Consider the following 22,911-nt stretch of genomic DNA (forward strand, 5'->3'; position numbering starts at 1 on the left):
AAACAACAATATTGGCACTCGTAAATTGAATAAAATAGATGTCCTAGAAGGGATGGTTTCGCAGTTGGAGCAGGTGAGCTTGTGTCAATTAATCCAAGTTCGGATTTCTTGATTGTCAACGATCGTTAAATCGAGTTTGTCACACATCATTAGTCCAGTGTAGTTTACATCTCTAGTATGATTCACGAGATATTATACTGAGAGTTTAGGGGTAATATAGTCATTTCGGTTGAAGATAAAGATAAAGTTGAATCATGAATGTGAACTTATAAACTAGCTATAGCATGGGAAAATAAAAAAATAAAGATCCATTCCCCTGCATCTATAAATACACCATTAATATATCCAAAGCCTTAAAAAATAGTTCAGACAAAAAACATTCACAACATTTTCTTTTCCTTACAAAAATCTGCTTCTGACTTTCTGTAATAATATTTCTAGCTCCAAAGGGACAATTTTTTCATTCAGCACCCTGTCTTTTGTTTTTTTTCTCTCGTGTTTTTTACATCCAACGAAAAATGGCGAGAATTCAAGAAAGTCGTGTTTCGTTTAACGGTGAAAGCGCTTCTCATATTGGATTATCATTATCACAGATAATTTTATCCAGCAATTCAAACACCACCTTGGATTCCATCTTCTCCTACTGCCAGCAATCCAATCCGTTGACCAGTCAACCCTTCGAGCCGTTGGGTTCGTCGGTGTATCTGAGGCAGAGAGATTTGCTGCAGAAATTTTCCGACGAAAACCCGTCGATTCGGAAGACGCTGATATCCGACCCGGTTAGGCAACCGGGTCATCTGCAGACGTATTTCAGCCCGAGTAAGAAGAAGCTTTACAGGGGGGTGAGGCAGCGGCACTGGGGCAAATGGGTGGCGGAGATTCGGCTGCCGCAGAACAGGATGAGGGTGTGGCTCGGTACCTACGACACGGCGGAGGCCGCCGCCTACGCCTACGACAGGGCGGCGTACAAGCTCCGCGGCGAGTACGCCCGCCTGAACTTCCCGAATTTGCGTGACCCGACCCGGATCGGGCTCGGTGACGGGGCGAGGCTCGACGCCGTGAGGAGCGCCGTCGACGCTAAGATTCAGGCCATTTGCCAGAAGGTGAAGAGGGAGAAGAAATCTCAGAGGTCGGCCGCCGCCGCCAAGAAATCGCCGGAGGTCAGTAACTATTCCGGTGGGAGTGAGAGTACGGCGGTGAAGAAAACGGACTCTTCTTCTTATTCTCCTCCGTCGTCGTCGGCGGCGAACGGTGATCGGAGCTGGAGTACTGCTGGTGTTTCTGAGGAAGATGGGTTCTGGAGAGGCGGCGGCGGCGGCGGCGGGTACGACTCCGCGGGGTCCGCCTCCGGGGAGTGGTGCTCCGCCGCCGTGGCGCCGGAGATTGAGGAGTGCTCGCTTGCTAGGTTACCGTCGTACGACGCTGAGTTAATATGGGATGTTCTTGCAATTTAATTAGGTAATTAATTAATTTTTTTATTAATATTAATTAATTTCGAGGTTATAGAGTTGGGTTGAGCAATCGAGATGTATTTAGTAGAACAATGTAATTCATTATAATTCATAATGTTGTTTTAGACATACATCACTTACTAGAACAATGTAGTTCATATATCTTTTTTCCCTATAGATGCATCACTTGAGTTTATTTTTCTTCCAAATTTGTTTTATTACTAACTAAAAGCACAGTTTATTTGATGCTACATTCGGCGAAATACATCAGATGATTATTAACTATTGGTATGCACAGAATTACACATACTTCCATGTGTATGTGTGTCTAATAGTAAATTATTTCACCACATCAATTGTTAAAAATCACTCGTTGTATTTGACCAAGTGTAACATCTCAATGATCCTGAAAGCATCTGTTGTTTAATGTTATGTGTCATGTAGTAAAATTTTGGGATCTAAAATGTCGAGATTGGACTAATGCAACTATGAACTCAAAATCCACAATAATTTTGGATCCAAAACTTACGTAAGCGTGAAATTGTACTAATTTGAGTTAATCTACTTTGACAATACATTTAAGATCGAGTTCGTATCGTAGAATTCGCCTAATGTAGTTTACAACCCTGATAAAATTTTAAATTTATTTGAAGGAAAAAAAAAAAAAATAGCCACATTTTGTAGCCTCAAAATTTGGTATAATTTGTGAAGCACAAGGTTTGCCATGAGAAGTTATGTGGTCCAAATTGATAAGATGGTACGTGAACACATCGATATCCAATGCACTTGCTTCAATGCGGCAAGGAGCACCACTTAAATGTTAATTAATTAACTAATTAATTATTATTATTTATTTCTTTATTTATTTTTAATTATTATTATTATTATTACTATAATAAATATTGGGCCTCGCCACATACAAGTATAACCCAATATTAAAGCCCAAAGGCCAAAACCCAGAAACAGTCGAGGCACTCTTCCCGCCAAAACCCTGCCCCCCAACGCAGTAATTTTGCCGCCATTTTCTCATTTCTCCCCCAATTCTCTTACGGAAGGTTTGAGTTTGTTCAGAGATGGTCAGAGAAGAAGCTGAGAACATGAATACGGACATGGCGATTGATGGAGTTGAAACAGATCGAAAGCGAAACCATGAAATTCCCGATGGATTCAACCCTAATTACCTGAAGATTTATTACGGTAATGTTTATATATATAAATATTTTTTTTTATTAAGTTATGCTATGATCTTAATTGTTAGATCTATCTCGGAAATTTATCTCCTTTCTTACTGCGAAGTTGGTTTTCAGTATACAGTTAATTAATAAAATTAATTATTCGGTTTAATTTAATCGGTGCAGGGAGATTTTTTCCGTATGGTGATATGCATAAATGGATGTCGTATGGAAACGGTAATCATTGTTCATTAGATCTACATCCTTTTTGTTTTCTCTAACAAATGTCGATAATTTTTTTTTTTTTTTTTTTTTTTTTTTTTTGCAGATGGAAAGCATCCTGGCTGTGATCAATCTTACTTTGGAAGAAGAGAATTTTCTTTCTCTTTAGATAAAGATATATATCTGCGGTATCAATCGTTTAACAATGCCGCCGAACTCGAAAATTCCATCAAGGAGAAATGCCCTTTTAAAATTGACATCGGTGCTGTTTACAGTGTGGACGTAAGTCGCAGTTTACACTAAGTATGCAATATGTGTTTTAATCTTGATTTAGTTTAAATTTTCATACCGATTATAATATATGGTTCACTTTTTTTTTACCGATGAAATGAAACATTTTCGAACTGTACTGCAGCCTGCAAATAGGAATGCATATTCGGGTGCTAATGTTTTCACCCCGGTGGAGAAGGAACTTGTATTTGATATAGTGAGTAGTTTTTGTCACTTCATTTTTGTATTTTTAGCTTGGAGGATTGTTTTGAAAAGGCAGTTGAAGTAAATTATCAAAGGGTACGCAGATTTTGATCCTGTGTTTTTGTCTACAACAGGACATATCAGATTATGATGACGTAAGATTTTGCTGCTCCGGAGCTGATGTTTGCTCGGATTGCTGGCCGTTGATGACAGTAGCTATTAAAGTTATTGATACTGCACTTAGAGGTATGAAAGTTCTTACACGATAGCGAGATGGTCAAAGGGTGACGTCGATATGAAGCTTATGTTTAGAATTAAAAGTAGTGAAAAAGCTTACTATAAGCAAAATACCGTAATTTCTGAGGGTGTGTTATATATGTGTATGTGTTTGTTTGCAGTTTATTAAACCCTTTGTATTTGCTGATGTAAATTATGCAGAACCGAATATAACCGAGTGACATGAGTTTTTTCCTTTCCCTTTTGTGTGTATTTTTTCAGCTTATTTTTCATGTTGCATGTAAAATTGGATTTATCGTGCTGCTCGTACTTATTTTTGTGCTTTAAATCCACTGGGTCCGGCTAGTTCTATCTTTTGTTGATGGTGAACTTTTCTTACAAGAGAACGATTCCGACTAATTATTGTGATAAGTGAAAGTCTGAAAATACCTTCTTAACAAAGGAAAAATGATTTATATGAATGTGCAAAAAGATCTGCTTGTAATACTCTGATTTAATATGCTGCTCTGTGCAGATGACTTTGGATTTAACCACATTTTATGGGTGTACAGTGGTCGGCGTGGTGTACATTGTTGGGTTTGTGACGGGAAAGCAAGAAGGTAATTTGTCCGTTAATTGAAGGTGTAATCCCTCGTTGATAGTTTTCGATATTAATTTATACTATTTTTTAATCATTGACAAGGTTGAACAACGAACAAAGATCCGCTATTACCGAATATCTACATGTCCGCAAGGTTTTTATTTTTCTCGAATTCTCTTTGAACATCTAACTCTCATTAGTATAGTTTCTATAATCTACATCCTTCTGAAAATGTACTGATTTTCTTCAGGGAAATGAAAATAGCCTTAAAAAAGTTTCTCTAGTGGGCCATTCACTTCATCCTTTCCTAGGGTAAGCAATTTATTGATATAATTGATATGCTCTCTAGTTCTTGAAATTCGCAAGTTAATAGATTTCTACTTCTTACAGGAGATCGTATGCCGAAGTTTTGAAAGACTTCTTCGAAGGAACATATATTTCGAGCCAAAATTTGTTTTCTGACGAGGAAAGATATGAAAAGATTTTAAAAATGATTCCAGACGAATGTAAGTTAGTGACGTTTTTCTAATTGCTTTCCTTTTCCTTTTCTGTCGAAATGATTTAGAACCTTCTTTGCTTTTTGACTTTGGCAGCCATTACTTCGGAGCTTCGAGGGAAGTGGCAGGATAACAAACGGCCACGTGATGACATTAATATTGTCCGATGGGGTCATCTTAAACATGTGTTGCAATCAGGGAAGCATAAGGTATTGTTAAATTAGCTTAGGTTCTATTTTCTATTAAGGATGTAATATTTTCTCGTTCAACAACCAATCGAAGACATTTCTGCAAAAATCGAAAGTTCTTGGTTAGGCAATAATGTAATTGATTTATTCAGATGTTGTGGCCGTCGTTCTAAATTAGATGATATTTTGTCTGAATTTTTAGGTGCCAAGTATTCGTAGGTGCGTTGAAGAGATTGTGCTTACCTTCACATATCCCAGACTTGATTTGGAGGTCTGCTTCGTATTCGTCTTTCGTTTATTGAAAATATCCCATTCAAATTTATGCATGATTTATTTTTCCTTTTTGTTTCTTTGCAATTACAGGTTTCGAAACATATGAATCACTTACTGAAGGCGCCCTTCTGCGTACACCCCGGGACAGGTTAAAACACTGAACGTGCTTTTAATCTTCAATATGTTACTATCAACGATATAGAAATACCTGCCGTTTTACTTGTCACATTAAATTCTTAACCAGCTAAGATTAATTACATGTTACACTGTCTCGTATTCTGTTCCAGGCCGTGTTTGTGTTCCCATCGATCCAGAGCAATGCGAACAGTTTGATCCTTTAACTGTGCCAACTCTTTCAAAGGTGAGCAATTCGATGTTTATATTCGTATCTCCAAAATTTTAATATAGTGAAATTAAATGACGATCGATACACATGTAATGCCAATCTGCAGCTTCTGGAAGAACTTAACATGGGAGCTTTGGGACCCCCGGGCGATGAAGGTATATATTATCAAACTTTGCAATTCGATGCTATCTCTGTGTGCGTGTGTGGTTGCAACTTTGTATGTATATCTGATTTTCAATTTATCCCTTCACAATGTGACGTTTTCCCCGTTTTCTTTGAACTTATGGCAGAACTGGAAAATACGTCACTCGGGAAATCAATCAAATTTTTTAGGTCATCCTTTTTGCATCCTCTGCTAAAGTCATGCAAGGTATGATTTTAGAGATGGAATCACCAATCCTTATTTAGTTGAAATATAGCAACATTTACATTTATCTTGCAATTAAAAATTCGAAACAATTTTTTGGTGTCTTGCAGGAAGAGATCGAGAGTTCTTATGCTTCAAAAATTCAGCGGTCGAAGAACCCTCTAAACTGGTAAGACGAGAATAAAAACGAGAAGGTAAACTGCAATTGTTCTTCCTTAATGTAAAAACATGTGCTTTATGTTAGGATTCCTTAGTTAATATTATTATGAGTTTGAAAACCTTCTTATTTATTGTCGCGTTTCATCGTATCTCCTTCTCGAACGATCCATCTTTTTTGCATGATCGGTTAGTTAACGCAACAAATTAAGCATGTGACACATTCTTATTTATTAAAGATGATAATCACACACACAAACACACAATTTGATTTGTGTTCGATTCGATTTGAAGTTAACTCGAGTTCGATTTGATTGCTAATCGCAATTTAATCAACTGTCAACTGTAAGTAACAACGACGAGCTTGTAAAATTCTTGCAGTCGAAATTCAAACACGAAACTAAATTGGAATTCGCCTTTTATTATACTATAAATGAAGATTGGGCATGCTAGGAAGAAAAGAAGAATCATTTCTTAATAAAGAAAGAATATCAAAAGTAAGAAAAAACAAAAATTGATAGCCAACTCTAAGAAAACATATTACCAGTTTACCCCTGCCCATTGTGACTCAATCACAAGCGTACGAAGCTTACTAATGTAATTTACTAAATTAGTCACCATAGTTGTCTTTTCTTTGCAATCTAACCAACTTTCAATTGTCAAAGGCAGCGACTATTTGCAAGACGAAATTTACTTAGTGCAAGACCAATTTAATTTTTTTTATTAAATTCAGTATAAAAGGACTATAATAACCTTAATAAAATACAAAAAAAAAAAAATTATTTTATTAATTTTCTTTTGCAAGACCAATTTAAAAAAAAAATTAATAAAACAAAAAGAAAAAAGAAATTGAATTGACAAAATCAAAACGAGGAGGGAAGATTGAAGAAAACAAAAAAAATCAATTGCAGCAAAAAACCGTTCGTCGCCCCGTCGCCGTCGCCCCGTCGTCGTCGCCGTCGCCGTTGAAGTCCACCGCCGTCGCCCGTCGCCGTTGAACTCCGTTGTTGCCCCAACCCCGCCGCAACAATCTCACGAAAAACAAGTAAAAATTACTTTTTGAATTAACTTTTTTTTGAGAAATAAATGTGATAAACATGATTTTATTGTTAGAATAATGAATTCAAGTCGTTTTAGAACATAGTTGATGATTCTAGGGTTCGATTGTAGCACTAATGTTGAAGGAGTTGCGGTTTTACAAAAATCGACCTGTACTTGTCGGTTTTTTGGAAAATTTTCGACACACTGGTGTCGATTGTTTAAACAAATTTCTGGTACAAAACTCTGCAAGAAAAATCGGAAAATTGGTTACACAATTGTAACAGTGATAATTCGACACACTAGCGTCGAAATATCCGCTTAATATCGACACAAGAATGTCGATAATTTCAATATAATTCGACAGTTAATGGGTGTCGAATTATTTTGACATTTTCGACACTGCAGTGTCGATATAAAGCTGATATTTCGACCTGTACATGTCGATTTTTTTGTACGTGAAATGAGGTGCGAAAAACGAGAAAAACGATCACAAAGTACAATATTTCTTACCTCTTTGTGTTTTTCGACCTTAGAATCCTCCATATTTATGTCTTGTGTATCCATAATGTCCTTTTCAAGTTTTAGTAAGATTTGAGGGTTTTATGTGATAAGGGTTTTGGAGAATATGGAAGATTTTTTTGTGGAAAAAAATGTGTAAAATGAGGGTGAAGAAGAAGATGTTGGTGTTTCGTTGGGTGAGTGAGTTCCCTCTCTTTTTTCTTTTTTTTTTTATTCTTTTTTTTTGTATTTTTTTTTTGGTCTTGCAATAGCAATTAACTTAATTTAAATTAATAATATCTAAATTATTATTGGGGTTATATTTGTAATTTCCAGTCTTGATCTTAGTAAATTTATTTATATTTTGGTCTTGCATGAAGTAAGGTCTTGCACTTAGTAATTTTCGTCTTGCAAATATCTGCAGCCATTGTCAAAAAGTAGGTTTCCATTTTAAACCAATAAGTGTAAAAAAAAATACCCTACACCCAACTCTAACCAATCCCCTTCTACATATATATTATTCATGCCCCCCACTTGATTTTGCTTAACTAACAACTCCATTATTTTTGCCTCTCTTTTTTTCCTTTTACCCACATAAAGAAAACGCAAAAGACATATGTGAACAAAACCAGCTCTAGTATGCGACGAGTTTGATCTAAAAAATATTGGCAAAAAAATTGCATTGGCGTTTATAGAAATTGTGTTATCTTTACTGCACCAAATAGCCGTGCTCGTATTCTTTTTAGTTATTATAAAGAAAATATATATGCAGTCAATCATGTAAGTGTACTCGCTCTCATACAATAACTTGTAACTCATACGTAAGATGTGGCACACAAACTATGTATGACAAACTCGATATGCGTCAAGCTATATAGGTGCACTGAGTAAACTTTCACTATCAATTAATTAACTCCTCTACGCCTAGGGGTGGAGATTTTCTCCGATCCAAAATTTGCTGATTTTGGAACAATATTTATTTTTATTATGAATTCCGAATATTCTAATTCCGATTTTTTGGATCGGGATTGTAATATATACGATATTCCGACTTACAATCCGATTTTAAGTTACAAAAATAATTCCAAAAATTGCAATGAATATCAATTTTAGGTTAATATATATATTCTTTTAGAATTTCCGAATTCCGTGGATGTCAATGTTAAATTAAAATTCAATTTCGCAACGGTTATTTTCATTTCAGTTTTAGAATTTCGATATCCGATTTTTCCCAATTTATTGAGAATCGAATTGAAATTATTTTGTACTTTAGGAAAAAAAAATGAATTTTTTCCGAAAGTATTAATTCAGACCCAATCTTCCCGATTTCCACATCTTTCTACGCCACCTTTTGCATTTTTTCAAATTTTTTATTACTTTAAATTTTTATCCAATAATTATTTATTCATTGTTAATTTAGTGGATGAGAGAGAGAGAGAGAGAGAGAAAGAAAGATTAAAAAATTAAAATTGGGCCATTCAGGCAACTTGCAGGTGCCAATGGCGGTGTCTTTTGGACTGTTGTGAAAGCTCTGACCCCCCTCACTTTGATTCTCATTCACTCCCCCCACCCCCCAACCCCACCCCCACCCCGCCCCCTTCAAACCACTACAATTTCCCCCAATATCCACTCCCACCCACCTCTTTCCGGTACAATCCCGACCGTAGATTTTTCACAATGGTCAACCCGATGAACGGCGACCGCCGCACCGGCGGACCGGAGGAGGCTTTCATCACCAGACACCATAGGCATGACGTCAGAGATAACCAGTGCACTTCCTCCTTGGTCAAACACATCAAAGCTCCTCTCCCAATCGTAAGTTTTTTTTTTATTCAATTTCACCGCCGATTTTCCCCGTTTCTGTACCAGATCTACGATTAATTCGACGAATTTTTTGATTTTGGGCGTTTTTTTTTTTGATTCGATTTGGATTTAATTTTGTTTAGGTATGGTCGTTAGTGAGGAGATTTGATCAGCCGCAGAGGTACAAGCCGTTCGTGAGTAGGTGTATAGTTGAGGGCGATTTGCGTATCGGTACTGTTAGAGAGGTGAATGTGAAGTCTGGGCTGCCGGCGACGACGAGCAAGGAGAGGCTGGAGCTGTTGGACGACGAAGAGCATATTTTTAGCATGAGGATTGTCGGCGGCGATCACCGCCTCAAGGTATTATTTCATTACCTTTGATTTTTTTTTTTAGGGATTATTTGTTTGAATTTATGTTTGATTGTGGATTTGTGATCGGATTCATTTGGTTGGTGTTCTTGCTTTGGTTTTTTTGTAAATTGTGTTTTTGTGGATTTGAGATGTTGATCCTAGAAAGCTTGTGGAATTGTTAGTGGTTGAAGAATCGAAATCGGGATGGCTACGTTTCGTTTTCTAATTTTGAATAATTGAAATTGAGAATCTTTTTTTTGTGTGTGTGTGTGAATGTGTCATGCATCGAAAGTTTAATTTTCATCACTTGGTGGAGTTTTATGAACTAACTCAATGTAAACAGGGGTGTTGTTTATCGATTTTCGATTTTTTTTCCGCACATGTAGATAAATAACTTCGAAAAACAAGATTTGAATTCAGCATTTTGTATGATGCAAAAGCACGAGTGTTACGACGAACTGAAAATGAATCTGTTTGATTTGCCTCCACAGTGCAAACTTGCGCACTTTTGATTGGTCTTTCCAGTTAGTTAAACTCAAATTACGGTTTCATGATTCTTAATTAAGTGCAACCTTAGCAATATTGTCCTTTTCTTTTATACATCTTTTCATATATTAACCACAAGAGAAACTGTATTTAGATCTTATAATCTTTGTCGTTGCCTGCAGAACTACTCTTCAATAATCACCGTTCATCCAGAGACCATAGATGGAAGGCCAGGTACAATGGTGATCGAGTCTTTTGTGGTGGATGTGCCAGATGGCAACACTAAAGACGAAACATGCTACTTCGTCGAGGCTTTGATCAATTGTAACCTTAAATCTTTGGCTGATGTCTGTGAGCGTCTAGCTGTGCAGGATCGAAGCGGGTCCCACTGATTAGAGTCTGAGTAGATACTATGCCGGGATTTAAGAAAAGAAAGAAAAAAAGGGTGATATATTTAACTACCACAGAGTAGAGAGACTGGTGTCCTGCCATTCCTCTTCAGCTGCATGCCTATTCAGCTATCTTTATCGGGTTCGAATTTATTTATCGTGGGTTTTGTTCGGTTTAGTTTCTTGAAACTGTGTCTCTATATATATTCAACCCACTCTTTCTGGAATGGAGGACTTGTTCGATTTTTCGTCTTTATCATGTTTGTTGACTTTTGTGTTGAGACTTGGTTTTTTGTAAATATTTTCTTTTAGGCTAAGGGAGATGATGAATAATTTTTGAATGTGTTTGGATATAATGTTTTGTGTTTGATATTATGATGGAGTTGCTACTTTGATGTTTAGCCTATTTATAGTTTTTTTGTTCTTTGGAAGAATAAACCTTGTTTAGGAAAAAGATTCGTTAACTAACTTTTTGCTTGGAATATTTCTGGTGCTGAAATTGGTGTTGATGTCAGTTGGCAATAATAACCTTATCTGATTGTAGTATGCTATTTATAGCAATTTCAATAAGCTAAGAGTGTGGAGTATGCTGTTGATTTGTTATGCCAAGAAAAATGATTTACTTCCTTATTTTGGTAAGTGTTAGAAGATCACACACCTACATGAAAATATAGGTAGACTTTCAATTCAGTTTGTGTGTGTTGAGGTCCACGCTCTTATTTCTAGTGTTCGGTCCTTATTGTCTAGTGTCTAGAAATTCAAGAAGGTTGCGACTCCAATCGGGAATCAGCACCAAACCACAATCACTCAAAACCAAGAAAATTCTAGATCTATCCCAATATTCACACAAAGTTGACTCACCAACATATGTACAATCAAACACTCAAAAGGAACACTCTTACACTCAATAAACACCAGTTCCGTCTCACTCATAGACTCAGTCATTCACAAAAGAAAGAGATTGAAATAAGAAAATTCTGAAATGAATATAGGTAAGTGGCACATTTGTCCCTCTCTCTAAGAGCAGTATAAATATGAAGAGAATTAATGGTATGAGACAACAAAGCTACTTTTAAGTCAAAGTAAACCATCTAAGTCGAAGATTATGTAAAGACTTGTCGGGAAAATCTAGCTGGTGACGGAAGTACTGATCAGAGAGAGAGGGCAAGAAAGAAAGAGGGAGAAGCGGCGCATTCAGAAGAGGAGAGAGTTAAGTCTGAAAAGAGTGGACGACGTCCGCAAATAAACAAAGTACAGTAGAACCTCGATAAATTAATAACCTCGCTTAAATAATAAATTTTCCAGGTCCCGACTTGGGGACAACGTGCTAAATTAATAATTCGCTAAATTTATAAGATAACACATTCGAAAAATTTAAGAAGCCCCACATAATATATAAATTAATAATGCATAAAAATAATTCTTAAATTAAATGGTATTGTACATATTTTATAGATCTATGAAAGCTTAATACAATATAATTTAATTGTTGCTTGTTTCTTGTTGAAATTCACATTACCATCAATCTCGTCCCTCATTTTTCTTAACATTGTTAGAACTTTCGGTATAGTTTTCTCATAACTCAACATAAAATCGTTCTATACCATTGATGCTTTAAGAGCTTCCGTTCGTGAAACGGGCTCTATAATGCATTGAACTAATGGTACAATGAATAATATACATGTAAAAAATAAAAAAAATGTATTTATTGAAAATATTAATAAAAGTAATTTCATAAATTAATAATTATTAATTTATCGATAAGTTAATACTTCGCTAAATTAATGAAATTTTGATGGTCCAAACTATATTAATTTATAGATGTTTAACTGTGATATGGATGTTCAAGATCAAGAGAGTTCGCTCTGGAGTGAGCTTTAATTGATTTGGGCATCTCCAAGAGTTGGGCTGCCGATGATTAATTAAGTTTGAGCCCAATCCAAAAATTCGTATTTGGGCCCAAAACTTTAACGAGTTTTGATTAAAGTTTCTCGTGGGCCGTTTTAACAAAAGTATACCTATACTTTTCTTAGTTGGGGTTGTCTAGGGTTCGAGAGAGTTGTACTTCTCGGACCGTAACCCACCAATAGAATTATGCCACGTAGGATAAGTACGAACCCAACAAAAAAAGTACGAAACCTACCTTTTCAGCAAAATTACATAAACACCCTTAAAACTAAAACTTAATTACAGATTAATATTTAATAATTAATAACTAAATTCGATCACATATCAATAATCATTATCATAAAATCCGTCGTTCATATCTCGTTCATTCCTGCCCTCTCCCACCGTTCTTCCGACTGGCGATTGAGAGTCTCTCAACATCTCTTCTTCGGCTAATTGTGAACCTATGTTGTGATCCTCGTAAAGGTACCCTTATATCGGATCTTCCTTTGGATTCTGCAATTATACCCTTTTACTTCTGTTCGTTTTTTAGTATCAAGTACTTTTCGTCATATACTTCTGTTCGTATATGTGAATTTGTTTGCTATAATTTTGTGTAAGACTTAATTTATGACCTCGTGTTTTCCAGAAATTCATGGTTTGGTGAATTGATCAAAGTCGGGTTCAATATTCTTTTTTCCCCTCTTTGTTTTGATTGCATTGCTTTGAACTGTTCTTTAATTTGATCTCCTGCATATATACTTAGGCATATATACTTACGTACCGATGAACTTCTTAAAAGCCCTGAACGGGATGGCCTTTTAGTTTGATTGTGGAATATTAGGTGTTTGCTTTTCTTGTTCAATTAGTTTGCACAATGCGGTATACCATTTGTCCCGATTCAAATATTTAACGGTAGATACTGTTTTTTTTTTTTTTTTTTATGGCTGGGCATTTGTTTTGATAAAGATCGTAATGTTGCTATGATTTGTTTGGGTAAGATCAATTTTTTTTTTTCTATTTGCTTTATTTCCTTTGCAGAGCTCAATGAGTTGCACGTATATTAAATGTATAGGTGTTACCATCCTCACTGGTATCTAAATGGGAGTTAGATATCAACTTATGGCACCGAGTATCCACAAAATTGTTAATTATGCCCCCGAGGAATCCTGGATACTATTTAAGCAAGTCTGGTGATCATAATGTAGAATGTTATAATTTTCACTCTTGATATATCGTCCTTTTTTTGTGCTTAAATGTGCTCATTATTGTCATATTTCGATATAGGAGCAAACGAAGTTACGTGCAAAACAAAGTTATTTCGGCAATTTTCGAACAATTTAGACACCTCTACGTAAGACAACATAACTCTTTCGTCTCAACTCCAAATGTGAAGTGTAAATATGCTAAGAAATTCAGGAGAAGGGTCTACAACTTTTGGAAATACAGACTGGATCAAGGTCGAATTTGTGGCCGAAGTTGTTACACCCGTAGAGACCACATTCTGCCAATCTTGTTCAAATTTGAATTTAATACGCAGCCAACTTTTAGGGGAATCCTCCAGATTTCTTGCAGCATAATTCGATTATTCTCAAGTTGAAGATGTGTTGATTATTTTAAAGTTGAAGATGGACCTGGGGAGTTTGTTAGCGCATGCACTGCCACTGTTGCCACCACTGGATATAAACAACAAATGACTTACAGGTGTTACAAGATCTATACTGCGTAGTGGTCATTGGCAGTGAATGGCTTATATATGTACTCGATTTGCTGTCCAAATTTAGAACTGCAATGTTGTTGTTTCCTCCCCCCCGTTAAGTATATGTAAATTGGTAATGGCCTCAAGGAATTATGGCCGTGAAGCTTTGGATTATTGTATTTGAGAGAGTGAAGTTCGGATCTTTAATGAATAATTATGTGTTTGAAAACATAAGAATTTGGGTCCTGTTAGTTGAAAACAATCTCATCAGTTTTGATTTCTAACATTTTATGGCTTGTTTACTTCTGGCTAGACCCATAATTCATCATTGAAATCAAAACACAAAGTATCCTCAATATGGATTAAAAATTATCTCACAATAATCAATTTTATTAAGAATTGAAACTCTCTGTCCACTAATGCAAATGAACCAAATCTATATTCCTACCTATTTTTTCAATATTATAAATATTGAATAAGCCCTAAAGTCGCAACAACAATTATAAAACATGTATAGTTTACATACAAGATGAAATACGAATAACTAGAAGTATTCAAAACATGTAAAATAAAATTCTTAAGATAATCTCAGAGTCTTGCTACAAACTCAAAGTCTTGCTTCAAATTAAAACTCCATAGATATCACTTGTCAATGCACAAGTTCAATAATAAATACTTATAAAATAACTAAATAACAAGAAAGGAAAAAAACAAATCGCCGCAAGGGTCAACAAGTGTATTTTTTTAATTTTAAGAACAACGTTTCGAACTTGTATCACCAAAACATTGAAAGAATAGGATCATTGAGGTTTGCTTCATACTTAATATATATACATTGTTTTCTTGTAAGCTAGAGATTTCCTCAAAGCACAAAAAAAAAATATTTCATATATTCTTGTTAAGAATCATCCGAAAGCTTATAGCATCTTAAGCCTGAAACTTCATATTTGAGACACTATGCATGTTGGACCATCATCAGCCATATCTGGATGCACAAAATTCCTCGATTTTATAGTCTCCATGGCAACCGAATAGAACGAAGACCTCTGAAACCAACAACAAGTTGGCCTTCCAAACATATCTCTCTCCTCGATTATGCTTCGATTCTGCTTCGTCATCACAACAATAGCAACCACTTACTGTTTTCGCCACGTATTGATTCTCTTTTTGGCTGTAACTCTCAAATTGTGGTAGTTTATACATGTAACCAAACATACAGAGACCCTGCCCCATGTCAATTGTCGTGTTGCCGAATATTGGAAACATAAAACAATTTGCGAATTCCCTGCTTAACGAACAAAATCCAAATTCTCGATTCTAGCAACAAGAAACAGACCATTTAAAAAAGGGAAAACGAAGCAATTGCTCAAATTTCTCAACTCTAGCCGTGAGCAAGAAACAACTTAAAAGAGAATGGAAGAACGAGTTACTGAAGCAATTCCCTCAACACACACTCCCCCTCGGCGCTCTTCCGCTGGCGAGACGATGACGCAGAACATGAACTAGGGATTCTGTTTAATCTCGATAGCAGCAGATATTTTGGTTTGGGGAAGAACATTTGTGGGGTTCTGATTTTATTCGATGTCTATTTACGATTATTTTGTTAATGAATATTTTAATTTATTGTTGAGTTAATAAGGTTAATTTAGTAATTTATGTATAGTACGGTGTATGTACGATAGTGTACGATGTGTTTTTACTGGGGTCGTACATTAATTTTTAAATTTTAACTGTCGTACTAGGTCGTATTAGATCGTACATTAAAATCAATGAATGAGATTAAAATTTCAATATTTTATACGCTCCAGATTAAATATATTAGGGTCCGAGAAGTACAACCCTCTCGGACCCTAGACAACCCCTTCTTAGTTATATTGATGTTAACTATGTTTACATGAGGTTAATTAAGTTAAACCACACTACATGTGTTAATCATACTTATATAAGATTTGAATGAGAGAGTTATGAGGTAAACAATGAACAATGCATATGAAATCAGACCTCAAAATCACAATAAATATACTAATTTAAATTACTAAGATTATCAGATTTGTCTTGTGATCTAATTACATAATTAAATAAGATTCACTTTCTGAAAGGTCTTCCATTATTGAACTTGAACACTCTTTTTAGCTCGATTATATATACACTATTAATTAATTACTATTTGTTTATTAACCTAAGTATGTTAAATGCGACAAGTTGAGGCCACATGCACCTTTTCTTTTCTTGTTTTTTCTGTCAAGTCTCAAACACTATCCTGTGAGCCTCAAATATATAATATATTATTTATTTTTGTGGGCTATCACTCACATGCAGCCTTTATTACAAAACATCCCATTTTTTTTTTATTAATAATGGCAACTTTTTTTCTTGAATTATTCATCTCTAAATAGTGAAACTCTTATCTGTAATAACCTTTTGGTCTGCATTGTTAGTTTTAGTCATGTCAATAATAGTGATTTAAAATAAAGGGCATATTACAAATAAGCCCATCAGTGGGAACTTATTCATAAAGAGATCCAGACAATATTCTCCTTTACCAATAAGTCCACACATGGTCCAGATTTATGTAAACGACTAAAATAACCCCTCTTACTTTAATATGCTCCAATTTCATCCTTAACTTACTTTAACTTCAATTTGACCCCAACTTTCACAAATTATTCAATTTTGACCAAAAACTTTTTTTTTTCACAAATTTTTTTTTTTTCAAAAACTTTTTTTTCCCGCCGGATTCCGGCGTTGACCGGCGGTCAACGCCGGTCTCCGGCGTTGACTTTTTAATTTTTTTTTTTATTTTTTTTATTTTTTTTTTTTTTTTTTTTTTCCGGATTCCGGCGTTGACCGGCGGTCAACGCCGGTCTCCGGCGTTGACTTTTTATTTTTTTTTTTTTTTTTTTTTTTTTTTTTTTCTTCCGGATTTTTTTTCCGGATTCCGGCGGTCAACGCCGGTCTCCGGCGTTGACTTTTTAATTTTTTTTTTTTTTTTTTTTTTTTCTGTAACTTTTTTTTCCGTTTAAAAAGGCAATATTGATGTGAATGACAGTAATATTAACTATATTACTGTTAAACACAGTAAAATTAACTAAACTATAGTTTAACACATTGATATTGCTATATTAATTTCTAGCACATTAATATTAACACAACAAAATTCATTATTATTGTATAATAAAGTAATATTACTATGTTGTCCGTTCAACAAATGTAAACAAAATAAAAAAAACCAAAAGAATTAATATTACTGTGAGTGACAGTAATATTACTATAGCAACAGTAATATTACAATAGTAGACAGTAATATTATTACGTTACTTCGTGAATAACTCGAACAAAACAAACACCCCAAAAAAATAATAATATTGATGTTGTTGACAGTAATATTATTGTGTTTACAGTTATTTTACTGTCAACGACAGTAATATAATTACGTTGACTTGTCAACAAATCAAAAAAAATAAAAAAAAATAATAATAAATAAAAAAATATAATATTGCATTAATTTACTGTCAACGGCAGCACAATTACATAAATGTAATGTCAACGGCAGTACAATTACGTTAATTAACTATCATTGACAGTATAATTACGCTAAATTACTGTCAGTGACAGCACAATTACGGTCAACGTGTAGCGGCGGGCGTGGAAAAACAAAACAAACCAAACAAAAAAAAAAAAACTTAAAAAAACACTAAAGAAAGAGACCGCCGGAAACCGGCGAAAAAATCCGGAAGAAAAGAAAAGAAAAAAAAAAGAAAAAAAAAAAAAAAAAAAAAAAAGTCAACGCCGGAATCCGGAAAAAAAATCCGGAAAAAAAAAAAAAAAAAAGTTTAAAAAGTCAACGCCGGAGACCGGCGTTGACCGCCGGTCAACGCCGGAATCCGGCGGCAAAAAAAAGTTTTTGAAAAAAAAAAATTTTTTGAAAAAAAAAAAAATTTTGGGTCAAAATTTAATAATTTGTGAAATTTGGGGTCAAATTGAGATTAAATTAAGTTAAGGATGAAATTGGAGCATATTAAATTATACTCCAAAAAAAAGTCAAAATTGAATTTTTGTGGTCAAAATTGAACTTTTATGGACAAAATTGATTAATTTGGATTACAATTAAGAATTGGGTATAAATGATTGAGGGTAATATTGGGATATACATGAATGTTTCCTTTAGTTATAATAAATATTAAAGGGATGGGCTTATTGGTGAAAGAGATATGTCCCCTATACCTAGAATAATAAACATGCTTGGTTGGGGACTTTTGCATAAAAATCCCTAAAATAAAAATAAAAATATATAAATATCCAATAATTAAATTATTAATAGTGAAAATAATGATAAAAATAATAAGGATAATATATAGATTCTGACATTCTGTCAAACATGTGAAGGTAAGGGACAATGGATGCGTCAATGGGACATCCCTCAAACCCAAATATACTATCCGTTATTTATTTATTTATTTATTTATTTATTTTATTAATTCCCACTCCAAAATTATTAACAAACTCTCTCTCCTCTCTCTCTCTCTACTTTCTCTCTCTAAGTTCTTCTTCTTCTTCGGCGAAGACAATCACTTGTTGACAAACAGAAGCTCTGCTTTCACACTTCAGGTAGGTTTATACACACAGATACCCCATACCTTCCAATGTGTGTGTGTGCGTTTTTGTTTCCTTCTGTGTGTTTTCTTCCTGCTTTGTTCATCGCAAAACTTTGATTTCTCGCTTTATGCAGCAATTATTTTCTCAATTTTATATTCTCATCATAAATTATAATTTTTTTTTTCTAGGGAATGCAGGTTTGCTCATCGTCATTGTAGAAGATCAATAATTTTGGAATTTTCTTTCTCGGAGCAAAACCTAATTGAAAAATCCAAAATCATTGATTTCTGCTACTTAATTCCCAGCAAAATCAAAACCCCTGCCTTAGTTCTTATTTTTTGTCGCCACCTGTTTGTTTATTTTCCCCACTGAAAAATATTTTTCTCATACATACAAAGCTGAAAAAAAATGCACTTCACTGATTATTCACATTTGCTCTTGATTGGGGTTACATTGCTACTGTCAATAAATTTTACCAATGCTGATTTGGTAACTTGCTCGGGGATTGTTCCGATGAATTACCGGAACGATAAAATATCGATAACGGATTTCGGAGGTGTGGGTGATGGTGTGACTTTGAACACAAAAGCATTTAGAGAAGCGATTTACAGAATCGAGCATTTGAGAAGGCGAGGTGGGACCCTCCTCTACATTCCTCCCGGAGAATATTTAACCGGACCCTTTAATCTAACCAGCCGAATGACTCTTTACTTGGCCAAAGGAGCTGTTATCAAAGCCACAACGGTATCGAAAAATTCCTCCCTACATTAATTATCTCTGTTTTTTTCATTATGCTTTACGATAATGGCTAAATGTTCGATTATTTGATAACATTGGATTTGGGTTTTTAGTGTAAGAACTAAGAAGTTCCAATTGTACATGAAAGTATATGACATGTCTTGAATTTGAACGGGGTCCCACATGGAACGGTGATTGCTATACTAATTTGTTCATTGGGGTGCGTATGTAGTAATCTTGAAACTGCAAGAGAGGATATTAAATTTGGAAATTCGACAAAAAACGAGGGGCGGAGTAAGAGCGCTTGTGGGCCGTGGATTTAGTTGGCGAACTTTATTGCATGTGAAATACGATCTGCCAGCTATTTGTAATGGACAATAGCTCAAAGACATTAAAGATGGTCATTGATTTCTAACATGTAGACACATACGTAGTTGCGAAAACGTCGTTGATGAATTGCTGTTGTGACGAATCATAAGAACTAATCGAGCACTAGAAAATATATTCAATCTTGCCATAGTTAGTTTCAATCATTTTGCATGGACAAAATTTACATTCTTCACAAGTTGCAACATATATAAAAAAAAATCCTTTTATTTTGTAGTTAATTCTTGCTATAATATTTACACAATATATCTGGTTATGTTTTAGGATATTGCGCAATGGCCCTTAATAGCGCCACTGCCCTCGTATGGGAGAGGAAGAGAACTACCTGGAGGAAGGTATATGAGTTTCCTCCATGGCGACGGCCTACACGATGTCATAATTACAGGTAAACATATTAATTAGGCAACATTTGTTAATTCAAAATATTCGAAGGCAATCTTTTTGGACAATTTTTCTGCATATAAAAATGGTACAAACGATAGACTTGATTATCTATTAGAACCCAATACTAGTGACGGAAAGTACATCGACATTTATTTTTTCTTTTAGAAGAAGTGTTTGCTGCTCCATTTTGTTCATTAATCCCTATTCGATTTGTGTAGGTGAAAATGGCACGATTGATGGTCAAGGTGGCGTGTGGTGGAACATGTGGAGGCAAAGAACTCTTCAGTTTACGAGACCAAACCTTATCGAACTAATGAATTCTAGAGGCATAATCATCTCCAATGTAATTTTCAAGAACTCGCCCTTTTGGAACATACACCCTGTCTATTGCAGGTAATACAGTTTTTTTTCGTTTTTTCTTGATATAAATCACGTGATAATAAATGCTTATTATTCATTTCAACTGAATGTTTTTCTTATATTGCCAGCAACGTTGTGATTCACTATGTCACCATACTCGCCCCTGCTGACTCTCCCAACACCGACGGGATTGATCCAGGTTCGCAATTAAACCTTATTAATTAATTAAATTTCCAAATTTTTTCTTTTTCGGAAATGAAAAACTAATTTCAATTCCGTTCCAAAAATTTCGAAAAAAAAAAACTGGAATTTGGATTCTGAATGAAAATATTGTTTCAAAATTGTAATTTTCGGATCTGAATGGTCGGGGTTCGGATTTTCAAATTTTTAGTCACCTACAATATGAAACACATAATAATATTAATATTATTAGAGCAATTTTCAGGAAAAGAAAATACATTTTTTTTGGAAAATTAATATCGGATAGAAAATCGGAATCTAACATGTATTTCAGTTCTGATTTAAAAAAATCGGGGAAATCGGAACTTTCAAAATTCGGGAATATTGTTCCTAAACCGGACATATTCGGATCAGAATCAGCAAAATTCAAAAGCTTATTTCCAATTTCCACCCCTAATTCTGATTATTTCCCGATACAGACTCGAGCTCCCACGTATGCATCGAGGACTCCTACATATCAACAGGAGACGACCTAGTAGCCATAAAAAGCGGCTGGGACGAATACGGAATTTCATACGGCCGCCCAAGCCACGGCATCACCGTCCGACGAGTCACCGGATCTTCTCCGTTTGCCGGAATCGCCATCGGAAGCGAAACCTCCGGTGGGGTGGAGGATGTCTTGGTGGAGCACATAAGTCTATACAACATGGGAGTGGGTATCCATTTGAAGACCAATATAGGGAGAGGCGGCATTATAAGAAACATTACGATGTCAAATATTTATATTGAAAATGCGAGAAAAGGGATCAAGATTTCGGGTGACGTTGGAGATCACCCGGACGAGTATTACAACCCGAATGCTTTACCCGTTGTTAAGGATGTTGTGATCAAGAATGTTTGGGGCCAACGGGTGGAGCAACCCGGTTTGATCCGCGGGTTGAAGAATGCGCCGTTTAGAGGGATTTGTTTGTCGAATATCCATCTCGGCGGTGCGGGTGGGCCTCGCGATTTGCCGTGGCAGTGCTCGCATGTTAGTGGTGGTGCGGTGCAGGTTAGCCCGTGGCCTTGTTCAGAACTCACTAGTGGCCAGAAAATCGGTTCTTGCTCATCTTCCTTTTAAATAATTTGTGAATGTTTTTCCTTTTTTTTTTTATAAATGTTTATGACAGTAATTTATATGTAATAAGACATTAAGTGTGCTATTAGAAAATATAATTATTCATCATCATCATCGTAAAACATAATTCAAAACGGATTCAAGTTAATTTACAGACCAACAAAAGAGGGGGAAATTTCAGAAACTCAACTGTATAGATAGATACACACACACACACGCTACTATGTGTTGATGAACACTGCTGCAAATGTTGGATCTAAGAAACTGGTAAACCTTATTTTAGCTCGCGTAAATATATTATATATAGCAGCATCACTTAATTACATAATCATAATTATATATGTAGTTTATCGACCTAATTAAATCATCAGAGACGAAATAATTAGAAATAATGGTCGAGAAACTTACGCACGCGCTTCATGAAACCAGATTCCTTCTTTTCCGGATCGGCATCTCTATTCTGATGCTCGAAATGATTCTTCCATTTGTTCAAAACTTTCATTTTTTTGTTGATTCTCTCACCGTGGTCGTCTTCGTCGTCGCTGTCACTGTCACTGTCCTCGTGGTGGTGGTGGTGGTGGTGGTGCATCGAATTCAGCGGAAACCGCCGATCGTCGGAGTTAAGTTGAAGGTTGTCAACGAAGTCGCTGTTCTCGCCGGAGGAAACGAGCATGTCGTCGCCGTAGGGGATCTGCTCCTCGTTTTCCCTCCTCATCAGGGCGTGGTAAACCCTAGAGTGGCGGCGGCCGCGGCAGGGGTGCTTGGATCTGACGTCGAAGCGGCGGTTGACCGGACGGAGAGTGACCATTCTGGTCAACGGCGGGAGGTTTACGACGGCAGAGTCGCGCTCGGCTTCGGTGAGTGGGAGGGACACCTGGGCGGTGGATTCATCGTTCTCCGGCGGCAGATCGGCGGCGATTGAGAGGGTGATTAAGCAGAAGAGTGCGATTAGGGCGGCGCAGATCTTTTTCGCCATTGGTGGAAGTTAGATTGAAATGGAGAATTTTTTTGATATAAAAGGCGGGATCCGGGC

General features: G+C 35.7%; 5 protein-coding genes and 1 long non-coding RNA gene across 6 annotated transcripts; 5 read left to right on the forward strand and 1 right to left on the reverse strand.

Moving 5' to 3' along the window:
* The first annotated feature begins 280 nt into the window (after positions 1-280).
* On the forward strand, positions 281-1,647 carry LOC105973674 (Integrase-type DNA-binding superfamily protein). The gene has a single exon (XM_012998706.2). The coding sequence runs from the start codon at positions 519-521 to the stop codon at positions 1,452-1,454; it is 936 nt and encodes a 311-aa protein (XP_012854160.1). The 5' UTR covers positions 281-518; the 3' UTR covers positions 1,455-1,647.
* Positions 1,648-2,464: 817 nt separating this feature from the next.
* POLA3 (DNA primase POLA3) lies at positions 2,465-6,232 on the forward strand. The gene is made up of 16 exons (XM_012998698.2): positions 2,465-2,648; positions 2,810-2,860; positions 2,952-3,127; positions 3,261-3,332; positions 3,454-3,565; positions 4,071-4,155; positions 4,239-4,290; positions 4,387-4,448; positions 4,527-4,642; positions 4,730-4,842; positions 5,024-5,092; positions 5,185-5,242; positions 5,382-5,455; positions 5,547-5,595; positions 5,731-5,810; positions 5,918-6,232. Exons 1-16 carry the CDS (start codon positions 2,525-2,527, stop codon positions 5,978-5,980), a joined length of 1,356 nt encoding a protein of 451 aa, XP_012854152.1. The 5' UTR covers positions 2,465-2,524; the 3' UTR covers positions 5,981-6,232.
* Positions 6,233-8,704: 2,472 nt separating this feature from the next.
* LOC105973795 (abscisic acid receptor PYL8) lies at positions 8,705-10,931 on the forward strand. Its single transcript, XM_012998846.2, has 3 exons — positions 8,705-9,317; positions 9,449-9,664; positions 10,324-10,931. The coding sequence occupies exons 1-3, from the start codon at positions 9,180-9,182 to the stop codon at positions 10,531-10,533; spliced, it is 564 nt and encodes a 187-aa protein (XP_012854300.1). The 5' UTR covers positions 8,705-9,179; the 3' UTR covers positions 10,534-10,931.
* A 1,639-nt stretch (positions 10,932-12,570) lies between these two features.
* LOC148772610 (uncharacterized) lies at positions 12,571-14,391 on the forward strand. The gene is made up of 3 exons (XR_016030982.1): positions 12,571-12,903; positions 13,459-13,601; positions 13,705-14,391. It is a non-coding gene; the product is annotated as an uncharacterized LOC148772610 (long non-coding RNA).
* Positions 14,392-18,487: 4,096 nt separating this feature from the next.
* Positions 18,488-21,986, forward strand: LOC105973748 (Pectin lyase-like superfamily protein). The gene is made up of 6 exons (XM_088817500.1): positions 18,488-18,724; positions 18,901-19,456; positions 20,102-20,222; positions 20,440-20,614; positions 20,710-20,780; positions 21,241-21,986. Exons 2-6 carry the CDS (start codon positions 19,121-19,123, stop codon positions 21,879-21,881), a joined length of 1,344 nt encoding a protein of 447 aa, XP_088673626.1. The 5' UTR covers positions 18,488-18,724; positions 18,901-19,120; the 3' UTR covers positions 21,882-21,986.
* Positions 21,987-22,053: 67 nt separating this feature from the next.
* Positions 22,054-22,854, reverse strand: LOC105973749 (uncharacterized). The gene has a single exon (XM_012998788.2). It carries the CDS (start codon positions 22,852-22,854, stop codon positions 22,261-22,263), a length of 594 nt encoding a protein of 197 aa, XP_012854242.1. The 3' UTR covers positions 22,054-22,260.
* Between the last annotated feature and the right edge of the window lie 57 nt (positions 22,855-22,911).

Source organism: Erythranthe guttata, chromosome 1, assembly GCF_056151865.1.
Source record: "Erythranthe guttata isolate IM_541 chromosome 1, IM_541, whole genome shotgun sequence".
In the NCBI taxonomy this organism is placed as follows: Eukaryota; Viridiplantae; Streptophyta; class Magnoliopsida; order Lamiales; family Phrymaceae; genus Erythranthe; species Erythranthe guttata.